At 37.4% G+C, this 16,637-nt stretch overlaps 1 protein-coding gene across 2 annotated transcripts in view; it reads left to right on the top strand.

Moving 5' to 3' along the window:
* The window catches only part of SPATA16 (spermatogenesis associated 16), a 223,871-nt gene that overhangs the window by 179,752 nt on the left and 27,482 nt on the right, over positions 1 to 16,637 (top strand). For both annotated transcript variants that reach the window (XM_077763683.1, XM_077763682.1), the window contains exons 7-10: positions 4,664 to 4,810; positions 5,870 to 5,982; positions 12,003 to 12,167; positions 14,736 to 14,819. In XM_077763683.1, coding sequence (XP_077619809.1) covers positions 4,664 to 4,810; positions 5,870 to 5,982; positions 12,003 to 12,167; positions 14,736 to 14,819 — 509 coding nt within the window. The remainder of the gene's footprint in view (positions 1 to 4,663; positions 4,811 to 5,869; positions 5,983 to 12,002; positions 12,168 to 14,735; positions 14,820 to 16,637) is intronic.

Raw genomic sequence — 16,637 nt, 5'->3', positions numbered from 1 at the left:
GAAGGTCAAACCAGAAAGTCAAACTGCATGAATAACGTGAAGACCTGTAAACTGGTCAGTTCCAGCCTTCTGTGGTACAATAAAAGGTTCTTGGTAAAGGGTAAACTGTATCCTCTTTTTCCGAGGTTAGGTATCTTTCAAACAGAATTGAAAGATTATGTTTTTGTAAGAAACTTAATCTGCATAATCTATCTTTGATATTCTTTTTTAAAGCATCCACTTTCCTAATGGTAAAAATTTGGAACCGCATCATACCTGAAAAACTGAGTTTTTAGGAATAAATTTGGTCATAGTCATCTAAATTTCATTGCTTGTTGTGGCAAATTGTAAAAGAATGCATTAAGGGATTTATTTCTCCTAAGTTTTCTTCTGACATGACAGAAGCAAAGAGAACATTTTTAATCGGTTCAACTTTCTACCAAAGAACAATACAATCTGGTTAACTTTCATATCCATCAGGGGCACAGGGCTTTTCGGACGTAGGTAGAGGTTTATGAGCATAAAATTGAGAACAATTAGCACTCAAATTAATGTTACATGAGATTCAACATCTGGTAAGTATGTCGTCATTTTGGGTCATAGACCACCTGCTAGGCTAAATGTTCATACAACTGCAATTTACTCTGCATACAAATGGAATAAGAATGATACTTGGAAAAAATTTTTTTCTAAATTTAACAGTATGAATGTAGGGGCTTCTCATGGTTTAAAACTTTGACTAGAAGTTCATAATAGATTGAACACACAAGATGAAACAGAGGAGCAAAAGGAACAAAAAATGCTTTTATTTTTTCAAGCATATTTTGTAATAAATTAGCTATAGTGCTAACATTAGTTTCACTAGTCAATCTAATCACTGCCACTATTAGTGCCAGTCTCCTCTTTATCCACCAAATGTTTAAGAGCAAGTAGAGGCTGACCTCTCAACGTCTCCATTTATTTACGTAATCGAGCCCTCAAACATCTGGCTGCTTCTGGCAATAGAGCTGCACCAGAAAATGACAAATCTCAAGATGCCTCTTGCAGACCTACTACCAACACCAGCCCATGCACAGCATGCCCTAATCACTTCTGAACTTTGGCACTCTGGAACCTCCTATCATTTCAGTGTAGGCCTTAAGGCTTTAAAGGTGTCCTGCCAGGAACTCCCTCTGAGCTGGAAGCAGGTGTTGACAAGAGGTTTCAGCCCTGGGATCCAGAAGCTTCTATGTCTAAATACATTCTGGGTTTGTGTGGAAGTCAGAGCAGCCATGAAGCCTCTCCACATCTATTCAAGGGGCCTCTAGCCCTCCAAAGGTACCCAAGAAGACAAGGGTGTTTCCATAGAACAGCCTCCAACATCATCCCCAGCATGGCCTGATGGCCCCCAGGCCTTGTAAGTCAGGAAGCAAAACCAAGTTAAAGAGCAAACTATAGCCAGGGATCACATACCTTCTGGCTTTGATCTCCAAGGTATGCCAATTCCTGAAAATGCTGACAGTTTATAAATTCTGGCATCTTACAGAGTGCTAAAGGAAGACCACAATCAAAATAAATGTGAGGGGCACCTGGGTGGCGTAGTCAGTTGTCTGACTTTGGCTCAGGTTATCATCTCAAGGTTCATGAGTTCGAGCCCCACATCAGGCTCAGTGCTAACAGCTGGGAGTCTAGAGCCTGCTTTGGATTCTGTGCCTCTCTCTCTTTTCCTCCCCGACATGTGCTCTGTTTCTCTATCTCTCAAAAGTAAATAAATGTTAAAAAATTAAAAAAATAAATAAATGTGATGATCATATATCAGGAGGGTGAGTTAGTGTCCTTTTTATTTTTACTTAGTTGCCTTTCCACGTGATCAGGTTCTTGGCCACTGGTGAACTCTTCCTTTACTGTATAGAACTAGACAATATTAGGCTAGAAGCAGAAGATGTGTCTGTGGTTATCTGCAGCAGATTTCAAAAGCAAGGAAACTTCCTGCAACTTTGAAATTTAAATGCAGAAATCACAATTTTTACCTTGTTTAGAGAAACGAGACAACCTTTACAAAAGAAGCAGTTTGTAATTCAAACACCAACTAAAGAGGCATGTTGAATCTGCATGTTAAAGCACCTAAAAGTTACTCTATTAGTTCTGAGAACTCTGTGCTTGCTGTGCACTTTTCTAGATAGAGTAGGAAATGTTTTATCTAGAATCACGTCTGTTAAAACCATCTATTTATTGGCATTGCCATGCTTCTGTAACACGTTTCCCATTGATTCTCAGAATAATGATTATTGTCATGACTCAATTGTCATGGGGATAGTTTTAAGAGTTAAGTTTTGATGTCCAGCTGCTTGACTTTCAATTCTGGTGGCTCCATTTGCTCCCTGTATGATCTTAGGCAAGTCTGCATCCTCTTCTTGAAGCTTCAGTTATTACTATTCAGTTATTACGCCTGCAAGGTGGGCGTAATAATGGGCCCGACTGCATGGTTGTTGAGTGAAAAGGATAGTCCTGAAAAAGTATGTGGCACAGAAGTGCCAGAAAAAGGTTGGCTTTCAGTAACATCAAGGGATTACCTGATCTTGAGTCACCAAAGAAAGACTAAAGCAGGTCTATTAGTCTGTGTTTATTAGGTTCTGTGTTTATTAGGTCTATTAGGTTCTGTGTTTGTGTTTAAAAGATATTTTGTGATATTTTTATTTTTTCAATAATAAGCATACATGTTAACTTTCTGATAAAATGTGTCAAAGAACTTTGAAAAATTGTTCTGTGGAAGGGTTTAAGGTGGCTATTGCATGTGGGGTATAGAATGGGGTGCAGTCATCAGGGTGGGTAGTTGGTGTTCCCGGCTCCAAAGAGAATAGCTCTACTTTTATCAACTTTAAATATTAGATATATCCTCAAAGGATACAGGAGTGCTGATTCATAGGGGCACATGAACCCCAATGTTTATAGCAACACTTTCAACAATAGCCAAATTACGGAAAGAGCCTAAATGTCCATCAACTGGTGAATGGATAAAGAAGATACAGTTTATATATACAATAGAATACTACTTGGCAATGAGAAAGAATGAAATCCTGCCATTTGTAGCAATGTGGCTGGAACTGGAGGGTATTATGCTAAGTGAAATAAGTCATTCAGAGAAAAACACGTATCATATGTTTTCACTCATATGTGGAACTTGAGAAACTTAATGGAAAACCATGGGGGAAGGAAAGGGGAAAAAATAGTTACAAACAGAGAGGAAGGGAGGCAAACCGTAAGAGACTGTTAAATACAGAGAACAAACTGAGGGTTGATCGGGGAAGTGGAAGAAAGGTGATGGGCATTGAGGAGGGCACTTGTAGGGATGAGCACTGGGTGTTGTATGTAAGCGATGAATCATGGGCATGTACCCCCAAAATCAAGAGCACACTGTATATACTGTATGTTAGCCAACTTGACAATAAATTATATTTTTAAAATGTATATATACTGGGCTTCTCAGTAAATTTTAGTTTGAACAAAGGGTTCTGCAGCTAAAAACAGCAATGGCATATACCAGAAAGGGTATAAGCACACTTATGATTTTCTGTATCTATTATTTTTTAAAGGCATATTACAGATAAATAATGAAGGCTGTATTTGAATCATTACCATCTGAGTTCTGATTCCACATTAAAAATTGACCTTTAACTAAATCATAACTGAAGGATATTTGGAATTCCATCATTTTCCCTTACTGGCAGTATTAAGTCGAGAGAGCTCATTAAACCCTCCATTCATCATCCTTCATTTGTGACGTCTATTACAATTAACCAAAGCATTATCACTCAGAATGGAAATGATTTAAGTGAATCTGGCCACCAAGACCCCATGGCTGACATTTGTCCCTATCTCAAAAGTAATTCAGAGCCAAGCAAGCCTAAAGCAGAGTGCAGGAGTTAGGTCGGTGCTCTCTTCAATCAGACTGCCAAGTATGAATCCCACTTAGTCCAAATACAGGCTGTGTTCTTGTATAAGTCACATCCCATCTGTGTCCCTCAATTTCCTGTTCATAAAATGGGGACAAGAGCACCAATTTTGTGAAGTTATCATGAGGATTTAAAAAGACAATGCACACAAAGTACTTAGAACAAGGGAAGGTAGAAAATAGGTACTCAGTAAATATTAGTTATCATGGTCATTAAGGATATCTTCATGACACCTGAAATATTTCCAAGTCTAATTACAGAAGTCAGTACATTTGTCATTTCAAATTTTCTGCAACTACAGGAGGGATGGTAACTAAATTAATTAGCTTTATATTTTAATTCTCACTTGGTAAATTTTCCTTTTCCTTCGAGATAACATTATTTCTTTAACTATGAACTATGAACTATGAACAGAAAAATCAAATTCTGTTGAAAAGAATACACAGAAAATATTGAGCCTTGCAAGCTGATCCTGAACTTTCTATTATTTTTGGAAACAGAGCCATGTAATCTAACCATATTTTACTACTATGCTCTATATATGTTTATATTTTTTAAAAAGCAAAAATAATGAAATACATATCATGATGAAATTTTGATATAACATCTATTTGACATTTTGATGCATATGCTTTCACTTTGTGCCTTTAATATTTGTATTTATGATGTCTTCCAAGTACAATTCCTGAAATTTAGGGGAAGAAATACCCTATGTTACCCAAGTCTTTAGTTCATTTCCTATTGTATTTCAGATCTTCAAGGACTCCACATGTTGCCTCAGACAGTTGATTGGTCATCTTTTCCTCCCCAACAATACCTCTTGACTCTTGGGTTCAAAAACAAAGAAGATGGAAAATTTTTGGAAAAACTATCAAGTAGGAAGCTGCCTACATTTACAGGTAAATCACATGGACTTATTAGTATCCTTCAATGCTGTTATAAGGCAGGAATTGTGCATTCTTCAGTAAGTCTTATTCATCACAAGGCCCGGCATACAGTAGGGTGAGACCCCAAAAAATTTTTCTTAGGCTATTATTAACTTCTTCCAATCTTCCTTGTGGGCCTGTTAACAATACATGGGATTCAGTAGCCGTGGAGGCCAATCAATGTCTGCCTCCCTCACTCCAACCATGTCACCCTTACAGCACTGAGCACTGTCCACCAGTGCCTAAACACAAAGCACTGAGAGAATACAAGCTTTTGTTCTTATCAATTAGCAAATGTAGAAGAAAAGTATCCAACAAAACCATTTTGCAAAGTAAAAAAATACAGCCAATGACAACCTTAAATCACTTGGATTATCTGATATTGTACTGATTTTTGTTCCACTCTTTTCTTATGTAATTAACCGAGAGCTTACATCCCCGGAAGAGTATTACAGTTAAATGGTATTCAGTAATTCTAGTTGAAACTTTCCAAATTCAAGAAAATATTCACATGGAGTTGAAGTGTCAGATTTGTGGGCAGAATACATGACCAGGTTGAATTTATTCCTTCAGCTCTACCCACATAATTAAGGATTTGTGTTTTGCCTGGCACTCTATCCTCCAAGGCTTATCTCAACTTCAAGATACATTCAAAGTCAATGGGATCTGCACACTTGAATAATACCTGGGAGGAACAAGACAAGAATCAGACACATTTATGACAACATGTTTTTACAAGTCAGGAAAAACACTCTGCTGAGAGAGATGAATTGTTATAGGCTGTTTCTTAGATCTCTCAATCAGGAAACACAACACAATGAATAAATGATAGTCTCTAAAGGGCAATGTCTCCTCTGCCTTTCTCCTCATGGATCTTTCATTGTTATGCATGCGGTCTAGGGAAGATACCAGTTTCTACAGTCAAGATTTCATATCAACGTTGAGATATCTGTGTATACCTTGTTAAAGAAAGCATTTTTGAAATGGAAGTCTGGAAAAAATAGTATAAAAGTTTATTGTTACAATTTTTAGAAAATAAAATGCCCTTCGGTCTGCTGACCAAAGAAGACACAGTGAGGCACATGGAGACAATGGGAAAGTGGATCTTGCCAATATTGGATTTTATTAGAAGCACCCAATTGAATGTAGGTATATGAGTGTCTTATATTTGTCCAAAGCACAAATTTTAGACAATTCGGAAAGTATGGAATGTTTATGGTGCAAATATTGGAGGACTTTTAGAAGCAAAGTTTAGCTAATAATTTGGGGGGAGGGTTATATATTTTAAAACATATTGCAATGCTACACTTTGCAATTCCCAGCAGTTATTAGGCTAGTGTCTCTTTAAAGAGGTTTCTCTTTGTGCCTTCCTGATATCTAATTCAAGTTTGCAGTACATTTGTCACTTCAAATCAGTAACAAAATTTTAGTAAACACAGTGTTTCCCTATTTCTTCCATTGGGCTATTATACATAACTATTTTGTCACATACACAAGAATTTGGAATTTTCAAGCTAGTGCCTCTGCACCACACTTGTAAATTGGATGCTACCCTAAGAATTGGCAATCGATCTTTGTACACCCCTAAGGTAACTTTTCTGATCCAGGGAAAATATGCCCTTTCTACTTTTCAGTGTTAAAAAGCCCAAAATAAGACCTGAATTATGCTATACTGTTTTATAAAATGTAAGCCATTATGCTGAAAGTTCATAAAGGGAACTTCCCATTAACTGGCTGTAAAGGCTACAGATTTCTCCTTTTTAAAATATTTTTCAAAAAGCCTGGAAGCTGGAAATTTTGAAGAATTTTCTTTTGTTGGCTTTTGTATTACATCATTGATTTGATGTTCTTACCTTATGAGGGGAACCAAGGGGGTCATCACAAACAGCTACTTAACATCTGTTCAGCAGTTTATCTGCTCAATAACATTATTCAGCATTTTTAAAAAGCTATAAAACCCCTAATCTATTTGCATGACTTGTAATTCTATGCATTACAAATACAAAGGCACATTTTTACTGATTTTCCTACCACGTAGCTCCCCGCTCCCCACAACTGTGTTCCACTCAATTCTTTCTTCTATATTTCTATTAAGAAGAAATCCAGGGGTGCCTGGGTGGCTCAGTCGGTTAAGCTCCAACTTCGGCTCAGGTCATGACCCCCTAGTCTTTGTGTTTGAGCCCTGCGGGCAGGCTCTGTACTGACAGCTCAAAGCCTGGAGCCTATTTCAGATTCTGTGTCTCCCTCTCTCTCTGCCGCTCCCCCACCCATGCTCTATTTCTCACTCTTTCAAAAATAAACATTTAAAAGTTAAAAAAGAAGAAGAAATCCATCTCCATTTTCTCACAGTTCTAGATGTTAGAAATCCAAGATCAGGGTGCCAGCATGGTCAGGTTCTGAAGACTCTCTTCCTGGCTTGCACTCGGCCACCTTCTCTCTGTGTCCTCACATGGCTGAGAGAAGCTCTCTGGTGTCTCTTTATATGAGAGCATTAATCCTATCACGAGACCTCTACCCTAATGACTTTGTCTAATCACTATACCATCACACTGAGGGTTAGGACTTCAATATATGAACTTGGATAGGTGGATACAAACTTTCAGTTTATAGCAATCTCATTGGCTCTACCACAAATCTTAAGTCCTATTCTCCAATTTATCTTCTATCATAACCTTCTCCAGCCACACACACACACAACATCACCAACCTCACTTAGAGACCCACATACATCATCCTTGTCATCACTAGAGCCTTTCAAGTAGTGGAATCTTCACTAACAAGAACCATCACCATACAGCATTATTTCATGTCTCCACTTCATGGTTAGCCTAGCAGAGCTGAGAGTTGTGTAAGTGATCTCTCGATGCCCTGGCTCTTTGGGGCAACACTGGTCATCCCTTATGGCCTGACACTGGTGATGTCAGGACACTGGTCACATCACCTCTTACCAGTTCATATCTCACAGTGTGTTGGGTATGCAGGTTGGGCCTATCTAGACATCATGCACTTTTTAAATGTTCTTCGCTCATTTTTCTCTCACCTTTCAGAGGGCATTCTAGCCAATTAGAAATTGGTATATGCATGTATCTTTATGTGTCCATAAAGGAGATTTGAAAACCACAACTAAGATTCTTAGCATCGAATTAATAACTCAGCCTTCTTTAAAATGAATCAGTACAACTTTGCTACCTGCAAGGCATTTTATCAACATTTCTGTGTTAGCTTCCATGGGAAATAGAATCTTCCAAAATAGTTTTTCGAAGATTATCTCAAGGACAGATGCAATAGAATTGAAGCAAGTACCCAGAAGGTACCCAGGAACCACAAGTATATCTAAATATTGGCCTCTAGGCTTTTTATTATATGCCCAACCACAGCTTCATAAAGCAGGACTGAATAAAATTGGCTGCAAAGGTAACCTAGCTTAATGAAGCAAGTAATAAGTTGGTAAGTAGAAATTATTCCTACATTGTGCCATTAACTGTGACCCAAGAAACACTCAACTGTGTTTTTTAAGATTCCCTGAAGTGTGTTCTTTTTTCTTGTCACATATCAAATGCTGTCCACTTGAATGAATTGCATTGTTCATATTAGTTGTTACCCTTGCTTGTGACACCTATAGAGGAAGATTTTTGTCCAAGGCTATGCTCTGTGTAACCCTAGGGCAAGTCGTTTCACCTCTGAGCTATTTTTTCCTCTCTTACTAAATAAGCTGATATCTGCCAGGCCCACCTCACAGAGTTGTTGAGACCAAAAGTATATGATCCATGTTGAAGCACTTTGTAAACCATTACAAATTTCAGGATTGTTCACAATTTTGTATTGGTTTTAGTTTGTTTTGACTAAAGGACTACTTGATAGATCTTTGTTTCTCTTTGGGCAAGCTGTATACTTCAAAATTATATGTTCTAAAATGAAGATTGTGTGAGTGTCCTGTGGATTTCTAATTTTTTTCTAATTAGATCACTAATGTGCTCAGATCTACTCAAAAAGTCAGGATTAGAGTGGTCATCTCCAGCCGTGGAGTAGATCTACTAACCACAGTAGGGCTTCCTAGGGAACATGAATTTTCATCTCTTGCCAGGAGATGGTAGAAGGAGGCAAGGACATACCTGGTTTTCTATGTGTCAGGCAATGATCCTCCTTATACTCTGACCCCCAGTTTCCTTATTTTTATATATTCCTTTACTAGGCATACAACAATAACACATGGCCAAACAAGAATGATTCCGGTACTGTAAGAGTTATAATCTATTCTACCACCTTTCTACCCAGTGATTCTTAATCCCACTGAACATCAACCCCATTCAACCAGTAGCTTTTCTCGAATGGTATTTTTCCTTCTCTGGATCCTTGTCCTAATTATTTCACATGCTACTGGATGCCACTGTGCTTTTCCATTCATTAACTTTATTGGCTGCTGTCAGTTTCAAACCTTATGTACTATGCTTCCTGAGCTAAATGTTAAAGAGTTAAAATAATAAAATCTCTCACCATGCATGAAGCCTTCTTCACATCCTGACTTGCCAAAAAATGACCTAACCATGTTTTTAATACCTCATTAATTTTACTTTTAATTTCCTCCAAGTGAAGCATAAAAAATGTTTACATAAACACATTTGAAATTAACAGTGATATGCATTTTCTACCCCTTTTTTTGCAATTAATGTTTCTATATGTATGTCAAATGGAAATATATTTACTTGGGCTCTGCTTTCTAGTGGTATTATATAGTGCCACTTACTTGCCAAACCTTTAACCATACCTGCTATTAAATCTAGGCAATTCTCTGACTGAAGCCTACATTTGAGCTTGCTATTTACCTAATCTTCATTGTACTCGTGTGAGGTTTTAGCTTCAGTCTTGGCCACTTTATTACACTCTTTCCAGCAGCTAAGAACACTTTTGATGACTCCTGAAGTCTTATTGGGAGGGTTACTCCCCTTTAGATGTAGCCTTTGGTAACACTAAATGTTTAACCTAACTCCTTCATGATTCATTATTTTATTTTCTTAGAGAAACAGCATTAAAACATTCCTCCTAGCATTAGATATCAATTTGTATTACTTTTTCACTATGTCTCTCAAAAACCCGCATCTTGTATAGGTAAAATATTAATCTATAGTCTCCTGATAACCAGATTGCATTGGCTTAGGGTGATGGGGGAGGATAGGTAACGATTAGCAGTCAACTATGCTCTGTGCTTAGAATCTGATTTTTATGGAGCGCTTCCTGTTTTGTTATGCATCCAACAATCAAGCTAACAAAGCACCATTGCCTTCCACTATTTTTATTTTCCTGATGTTTTGGAAAATTACACTGATAGATTATGTTCCCGAGCAGACTGCCGTTGTTTCTGCTCTTTGGAGTTGAGTCACTACACCACTTTCCTACAATGAGCCCCATTGTTTATTTTAAAGAAGAACAAAGAAAGCAATTTTTCTTCAGAAAGAAAACAGTTTCTCCTGCAACTTGCTTTCCTCTATTTGACAGTATCCCATTGTTTAGCTCCATGTTTAAACTAAATGGGTAGGCTAGCTGTTTTGTCAAGTCAGAGAAGGGATCCCAAATCCACAATTTGCAATCATCACTCCTATAGGCTTACAGGTTTCCAGATAAATGATTAATCAGGAAAACCAAATTAGCAGAGCTAGAAGGGCATTAGTCAAATGGCATAGATAAGTGTTAGGGAGGCACACAGCAAATACAATGTAATGCTGCTCAACCTTCCTATATGACCAAGATTCTAGAAGAGTGCCAACTTCTAGAGGTCAGTGTCCATCAAAATACGAGTATGACATTTCAGAAAGAACTGCTTTCCAAACTCACATTAAAATTCAGATGCTCTGTAGTAATGCTAGTTTCTAATAATTTTTTTCTCTTTAGAAGAGATTCTATTTTAAGAAGAAAAAATCATGTCTGTCTTCTCTAATGTCTGGAGAGAAAAATCTGTTCTATAAACACACATAAACTAAAACAGTCTTTGTTCAGATATTAGGCTTTAAAATGGTGGTTTGTTCAACTTCCATTTGAGATATTTGAATATGGGGTTGGGGACACCTAGCTAAAATCATATTTCTAGGGCCACATATCAAGAGATTGTGATTCACCATCTAAGGCCTAGTACTCTGTGTACTTTACAAAACCTTGTGACTCCAGTACAAGTGGTCAAGGAGGAGCCTTATATAAAGGAACACCGGTCACTCAGACTTCCTCTTCTGAGCACCAGGATGAGGAATGCAGTTGCCAAACTATATCTTCCTGTGACTTCATACATCTTATCACCCTCCAAACACAGCATAAACTCAAAGCTTTTCTATTAACCCTTAGATATCCCTTCTGTGCCTTTTCTCCTAAACACAAAGAAAAATATTATGATAAATTTTATTTCTCCTATCAGCATTACAATTTGTATTAGAATTCTTAGAGACGGACATGTCTCCTCTTTTATGGCTAACTGGCACACCTTGTTAAAAGTGTGCCCCATTTTAATAAAGCCCAAAATACCAATAGATTCATGGGAGAGGGGGTGGCCCTTACAAATGTGTACATAGCCTATTTCAGGCTGGATTGTGTCAGTTGTTGGGATGGTCCAAGGAGCCAGAATCAAGTGCTATAACACCGCAAGGAGGGGAACCAGAGTCCAAGGCCATCCAGTGAGAACTAAAGGTAAAAGCAGATTTAATGTAAGCCATTAGGGTAGACAAAATTTAATGTGCATAATATTTTTCAGGATTCAACTTGCATAAAAAGTTTTCTTTTATATACACAAGACAGTAGGCAACTCTTAGTTCCTATGATGCCTTGGTGACATAGATAAAGTCACCCTCTCTCAACGAACACAACTTTGTTGGATCCCCACTGGGAGAGTGGAACACATGTTCAATTTCAGTACTCTCTTTTCCCCTCAAGCCCAGGTTCCTTCTACAGGGCCACCTGCACATCCTTCACAACAGTCTTCATAAAGCATTCCCTTTTATATACATTTATCTCTTTGAAGGAAGGGTACAGGAAGTTCTCTAAAATAATGGAAAGAAACATTTATTTGCATCAGATACCCATGGCTTCCAAGGATGTAACCATAATCATCCCTGACTTCAATCTCTAGGGAGCAGTCTATTTCTGTGATTTTGTTCTAAAACATCTCCTTTTCCTGGGACCCCAGGGGAGTTTCCACGGGTGCTTGGGTGTGATGGAGAAGCTGCAGTATGCCAGCCTCCTGAGCCGGCTGCAGAGAGTGAAGGAGCAGGCCCAGGTGATCAATCAAGCAATGGCGGAGCTGGCAACCATTCCCTATCTACAGGACATCAGTCAGCAGGAGGCAGAATTGGTAAGTGTTTTTCTTTGTTTAAGGCTTTCACAGGCCCCCGGCCATCAGAAGAATAATACGTTCTGAAAAACAAAATTGTGAGAATCAATGTAGTCTGAGGGCAAACTGCCCAACCCTCCTGAGGCATTTTAATAAAAAAACTGAAAAATGTAGAAAGGTGTGTTTCTGTCTTTTATTTGCTCATGTCGACTAGCCTCCATTTTTATAGTAATAGAACTTTGTGATGTATAAAAGCATGGAAAAGGGCTGATTTTCATATTGTGGATCAGGCTTTTTGCTTTAAATAAAATATAATTTCGATAAATTATTTCTTAAACTCCAAGATACGTTAGCATATAATTTTCTTGAAAGCAAGAAGACAAGAGTAATTACTATATAAAAAACAACCATGTGAAATAGTCTTTATCATTTTCTTATTCACTTCTAGCATCATATACATGTTGGCAATGCCAACACACACACACACACACAAAGGCACATTTAAATAAAACAGTTGTTTCATTACAGAGAAAAATGTAGTTAGTCAAATGACTTTTTTTTTTTTAATTGAATTGACTGATTAACTCAGAAAACACAGAGCCGGTCAAAAATCAGTTGATAGAATATCTCATAGAAACAATCTTCAAACAGATGTGTCTGTTATAACCATAATTAATATTAGAAATGATAGCTCCTTGCTTGTAAAACTATTACTAACCATTGTGAGGGCCATTCGAGGAAAGGTAAAAATCACTGTATATGGAAATTCTAATGTGTTGTAAGGGAGGGCTCTTTACTTTAAGGCTTTAATTGAAGGTAGCTAAAACTAATTATAGACCTGAATTGAATTCACATAGCAAGGATGAGAACAGCCCAAACCAATCACCTGTAATTTTCAGATAACTAAAGCAACCCTCCCTCTTTGAGCTTTTAAAGTTGTAACAAATTAATCCAACAAGAAGTGAACTGCCAACATTTATAATGTTCATCTGACCCTATAAAAGCGTATTAAATAAATACTGATATGCAAAGTAAGTATATAAAATGGTCTGACTAGCCAAATAATAAAACTGTGCGTACTAAAGTATTAAATCTATGGTGGGGGGGAGTCTATTAATCAAGGAATTACTAAGTCAGAACCAGCAATAATACTTTGTAAACCGTTATGGTTGTGCGCAGCGGAGCGCCTTCTAAAAGGCTAAGTGTTTATCCTTCCATTCATAAGGCATTCAGGAGTGCAGTAAGTATGGAGTTTTCAAAGTGCATATTATAGCCAATTTTAGATGATTAATGCTCCTCTGAGATAAGAGGAAGCAAAGAAAATGTTAATTTAAGAAGCTGGCACAGTGTTGATCCTGTCTTCCTAAAAAGCACATTCAAGATTTAAATGAAAAATACATGGGAGTTTTCTGCACTTAGGTCTTCTTAACCACCTATCTGCAGCTTTTTTTTTCCCCCTCTGGGAATACTTATATTTCCAAATATGTACAAACAGCATCAAACTAGCATTATTGACACTTCTTACTCACATGTTAGTGTAATATCCCACTATCTGAAACCTTGGAAAATAGGATTTCATGGGATATTTTCATAATTTACATGCCTACTAGAAAAAAATGTAATATATATGGATGTATATGTGCAGGCCAAATATTTAAAAATCATGCATCTGCAAGATTTCATCACCTTAAGTAATAGATTTTACTTTCCAACTTCCAAGCATAGGTTAACTTAGAAAATAAATCCTAGTAATATCTTTTATGGTGCTATATAAACAGTGACTGCTTCAGTAGAAGAGTTTTGAGTGACTCAACTCTCTGCCCTCCTGCTTCAGCTCTGCAATATCTAAAGTACAGAGAGATTATCTAAGGGTTCATACTCTTTGATGCCACAGTGAACTGAACTGGCATTTGTTCTTTTTTAGAGAATTTTCTTTTCTAGCTTTGAAAATCACATGGCTTGATGCAGCTTCATTACCTTACAACCACAAACACAGCATGTAGATCGGATTCTTTCAGATTGGAACAGGGCAGTTTGGGGCAAAGGGTGGAATTTTTTAAACTTGCCTTTCAAAAAGGCAACTTGTTATTTTGAAATTTTAGGAAATAAAAGGATAGTAAATGAATGTAAATGAGCTAGATCCTTTAAAATGCAATAAAACACAACAATTTTAGTATTGTCCTTGGGTGAGCTTCTGCATGAGGCCTAGAATTATGATACATTAGCCTCAGGAGAAAATACTAAAATGCGCTCATGTACTACATGCCATTTCCTGAGAGAATTAACTACCGCCTTCATTCTTTACAACCCAAATCTGTTTTTACAAAACAGCAACACTTACTACATTAAAACCTATATGTTTCCTACAAATTTCCAAGAAGAATCTTTTCATTGTTACAATATTTTATATGTGCAATAATACTTGGTAATGACTGAAGCAAAGATGAGGTGGCAGTGTTCATTGTCGGAAAGATGAGTAATAAAATCATCAGCGTACAAATGATTTTTTAATTAGGTTTTAATCTGTGTATTTAGAGAAGTTATTTCTGTGTGAATTCCACGCTGATAATTTTTATCTTGGTACCACAGCTGCAGTCACTAATGGCAGATGCTATGGACACCCTTGAAGGAAGAAGAAACGATAAAGAACGTGTGTGGAATACAATCCAAAAGGTAAAACTTTGAGCTGAAGGAAAAAGATATATTATTCTGAGAGAAAATGTCCATCTTGGGTCAAATCTGTTTAGAAGATACAAAGAAAAGAAAGCTCTTCAGGTTGTTTTATTGTCTGTTGGGTTTTTGTTTGTTTGTTTGTTTGTTTTAATAAATACAGCTATCTCTCTGGAAGTAGAACCAGAATCAAAATGGATTTATTAAGTCCGTTTCCTCAGGTCTGCTTCTCCAGCAGATTGTGGTCATATGCTTTCATAGGTCTTCTTATTCTCATTTTCATATTCTATTTTTATTATCTGCCTTCTCCATTATTGCTTATTATAGATTTTTAAAAGCCCTTTTACCAATGTTTTAGTCCACCTCCCAAAGCTTTCCCCTACATTTTGTCATTTGAGGAATAAAGGCTACATTTCAGAGAACTACAGAAAAACTAGCACATTGATGCTTTGAGTGGAGGAGTAACATACTGGTTGTTAGAAATACAGGAATAGTCAGGGTGCCTGGGTGGCTCAGTTGGTTAAGCAGCTGACTCTTGATTTGGGTTCAGATCATGATCTTATGGTTCTCTCTCTCTCTCTCCTCTCTCTCTCTCTTCAAAATAAACAAATAATAAAAATCATTTTAAAAAGATGTAGAGGAATAATCTACAACCATACCACCCTGAATGCACCCAATCTTATCTGGCCTCAGAAGCTAAGCAGGGTCGGGCCTGGTTAGTACTTGGATGGGAGAAGTAGAGGAACACCCCTTCATTTGCTATCAGAGTTAAATAAAACAAGCACAGGGATGCACCTAGCACCAGGTACTCAGAAGATTTGTGTGACACTACAGAGCTCTCTGACAATGTAGGAGGGAGTAATGTTAGGTCTCCAGTTGAATTAAAGGTAATCAATTCTGGTCAGTCTACTCTCCATTCAGTCTCTTCCAATCACTGTAAGAACCCATAAAGGGAGACCTGGTATCAGGAGATGTGAGAAGAGCAAACCAAAGCCTCTGGTTGAAGAGATAATTGTCAGCCACGGTGGATTCTAGTGCATCTGAGGAAATGGGTGTCTTCTGTAATCACTTCAGAGGTCCTGTGGTAAAATACACAGAACAGAAATTAACTGGGGGCACCTGGATGGCTCAGTTGGTTAGGCGTCCGACTTCATCTCAGGTCATGATCTCATAGTTTGTGGGTTCGAGCCCCACATCAGGCTCTGTGCTGACAGCTCAGAGCCTGGAGCCTGCTTCAGAGTCTGTGTCTCTCTCTTTCTCTGCTCCTCCCCTGCTCATGTTCTGTCTCTCCCTGTCTCTCAAAAATAAATAAACATTAAAAATTTAAAAAAAAAGAAATTAACTGAATGCGGCAAATATCTGTTGACAATCTACTGCATTAGAAAGAACACTTGGTAAAAAAAAAAAAAGAAAGAAAGAAAGAAAGAACACTTGGTGTTAAGGATATTATGCTGGACGATATAAACACAGCCCCTGCCACTATGAGCCTGACCGTCTTGGAAAGAAGAAAAGTATACAGCTACAAATTTACTGAATATTATAGTTAAAAGGCGGACATTCAATAATCTATAGAAACAAATAGGGAAATATGAGCAGGTCTGGGAGGTCAGAAAAGTCATCTCTGAGAAAGTGACAGTTATACAACATTTCAAGTATATGTAGTAGTTATCCAGGTGAAAAGGGAGATTTCTGCAGAAAGGGAAGAGTTTATACCAAGAGTGCAAAGAAAGCAGGGCACATTTAAAAACTTATCAAAAAAATGTTAAAGAAGCAAGGAACATATTTCCTTTTTTATTTTTATTTAAAAAAATGTTTAATGTT

This window comes from Crocuta crocuta, unplaced genomic scaffold, assembly GCF_008692635.1.
Source record: "Crocuta crocuta isolate KB4526 unplaced genomic scaffold, BGI_CrCroc_1.0 scaffold433, whole genome shotgun sequence".
Classification (NCBI taxonomy): Eukaryota; Metazoa; Chordata; class Mammalia; order Carnivora; family Hyaenidae; genus Crocuta; species Crocuta crocuta.
Note: the sequence above shows the minus strand (reverse complement) of the source record. Positions and strands in the feature narration are given on the sequence as shown.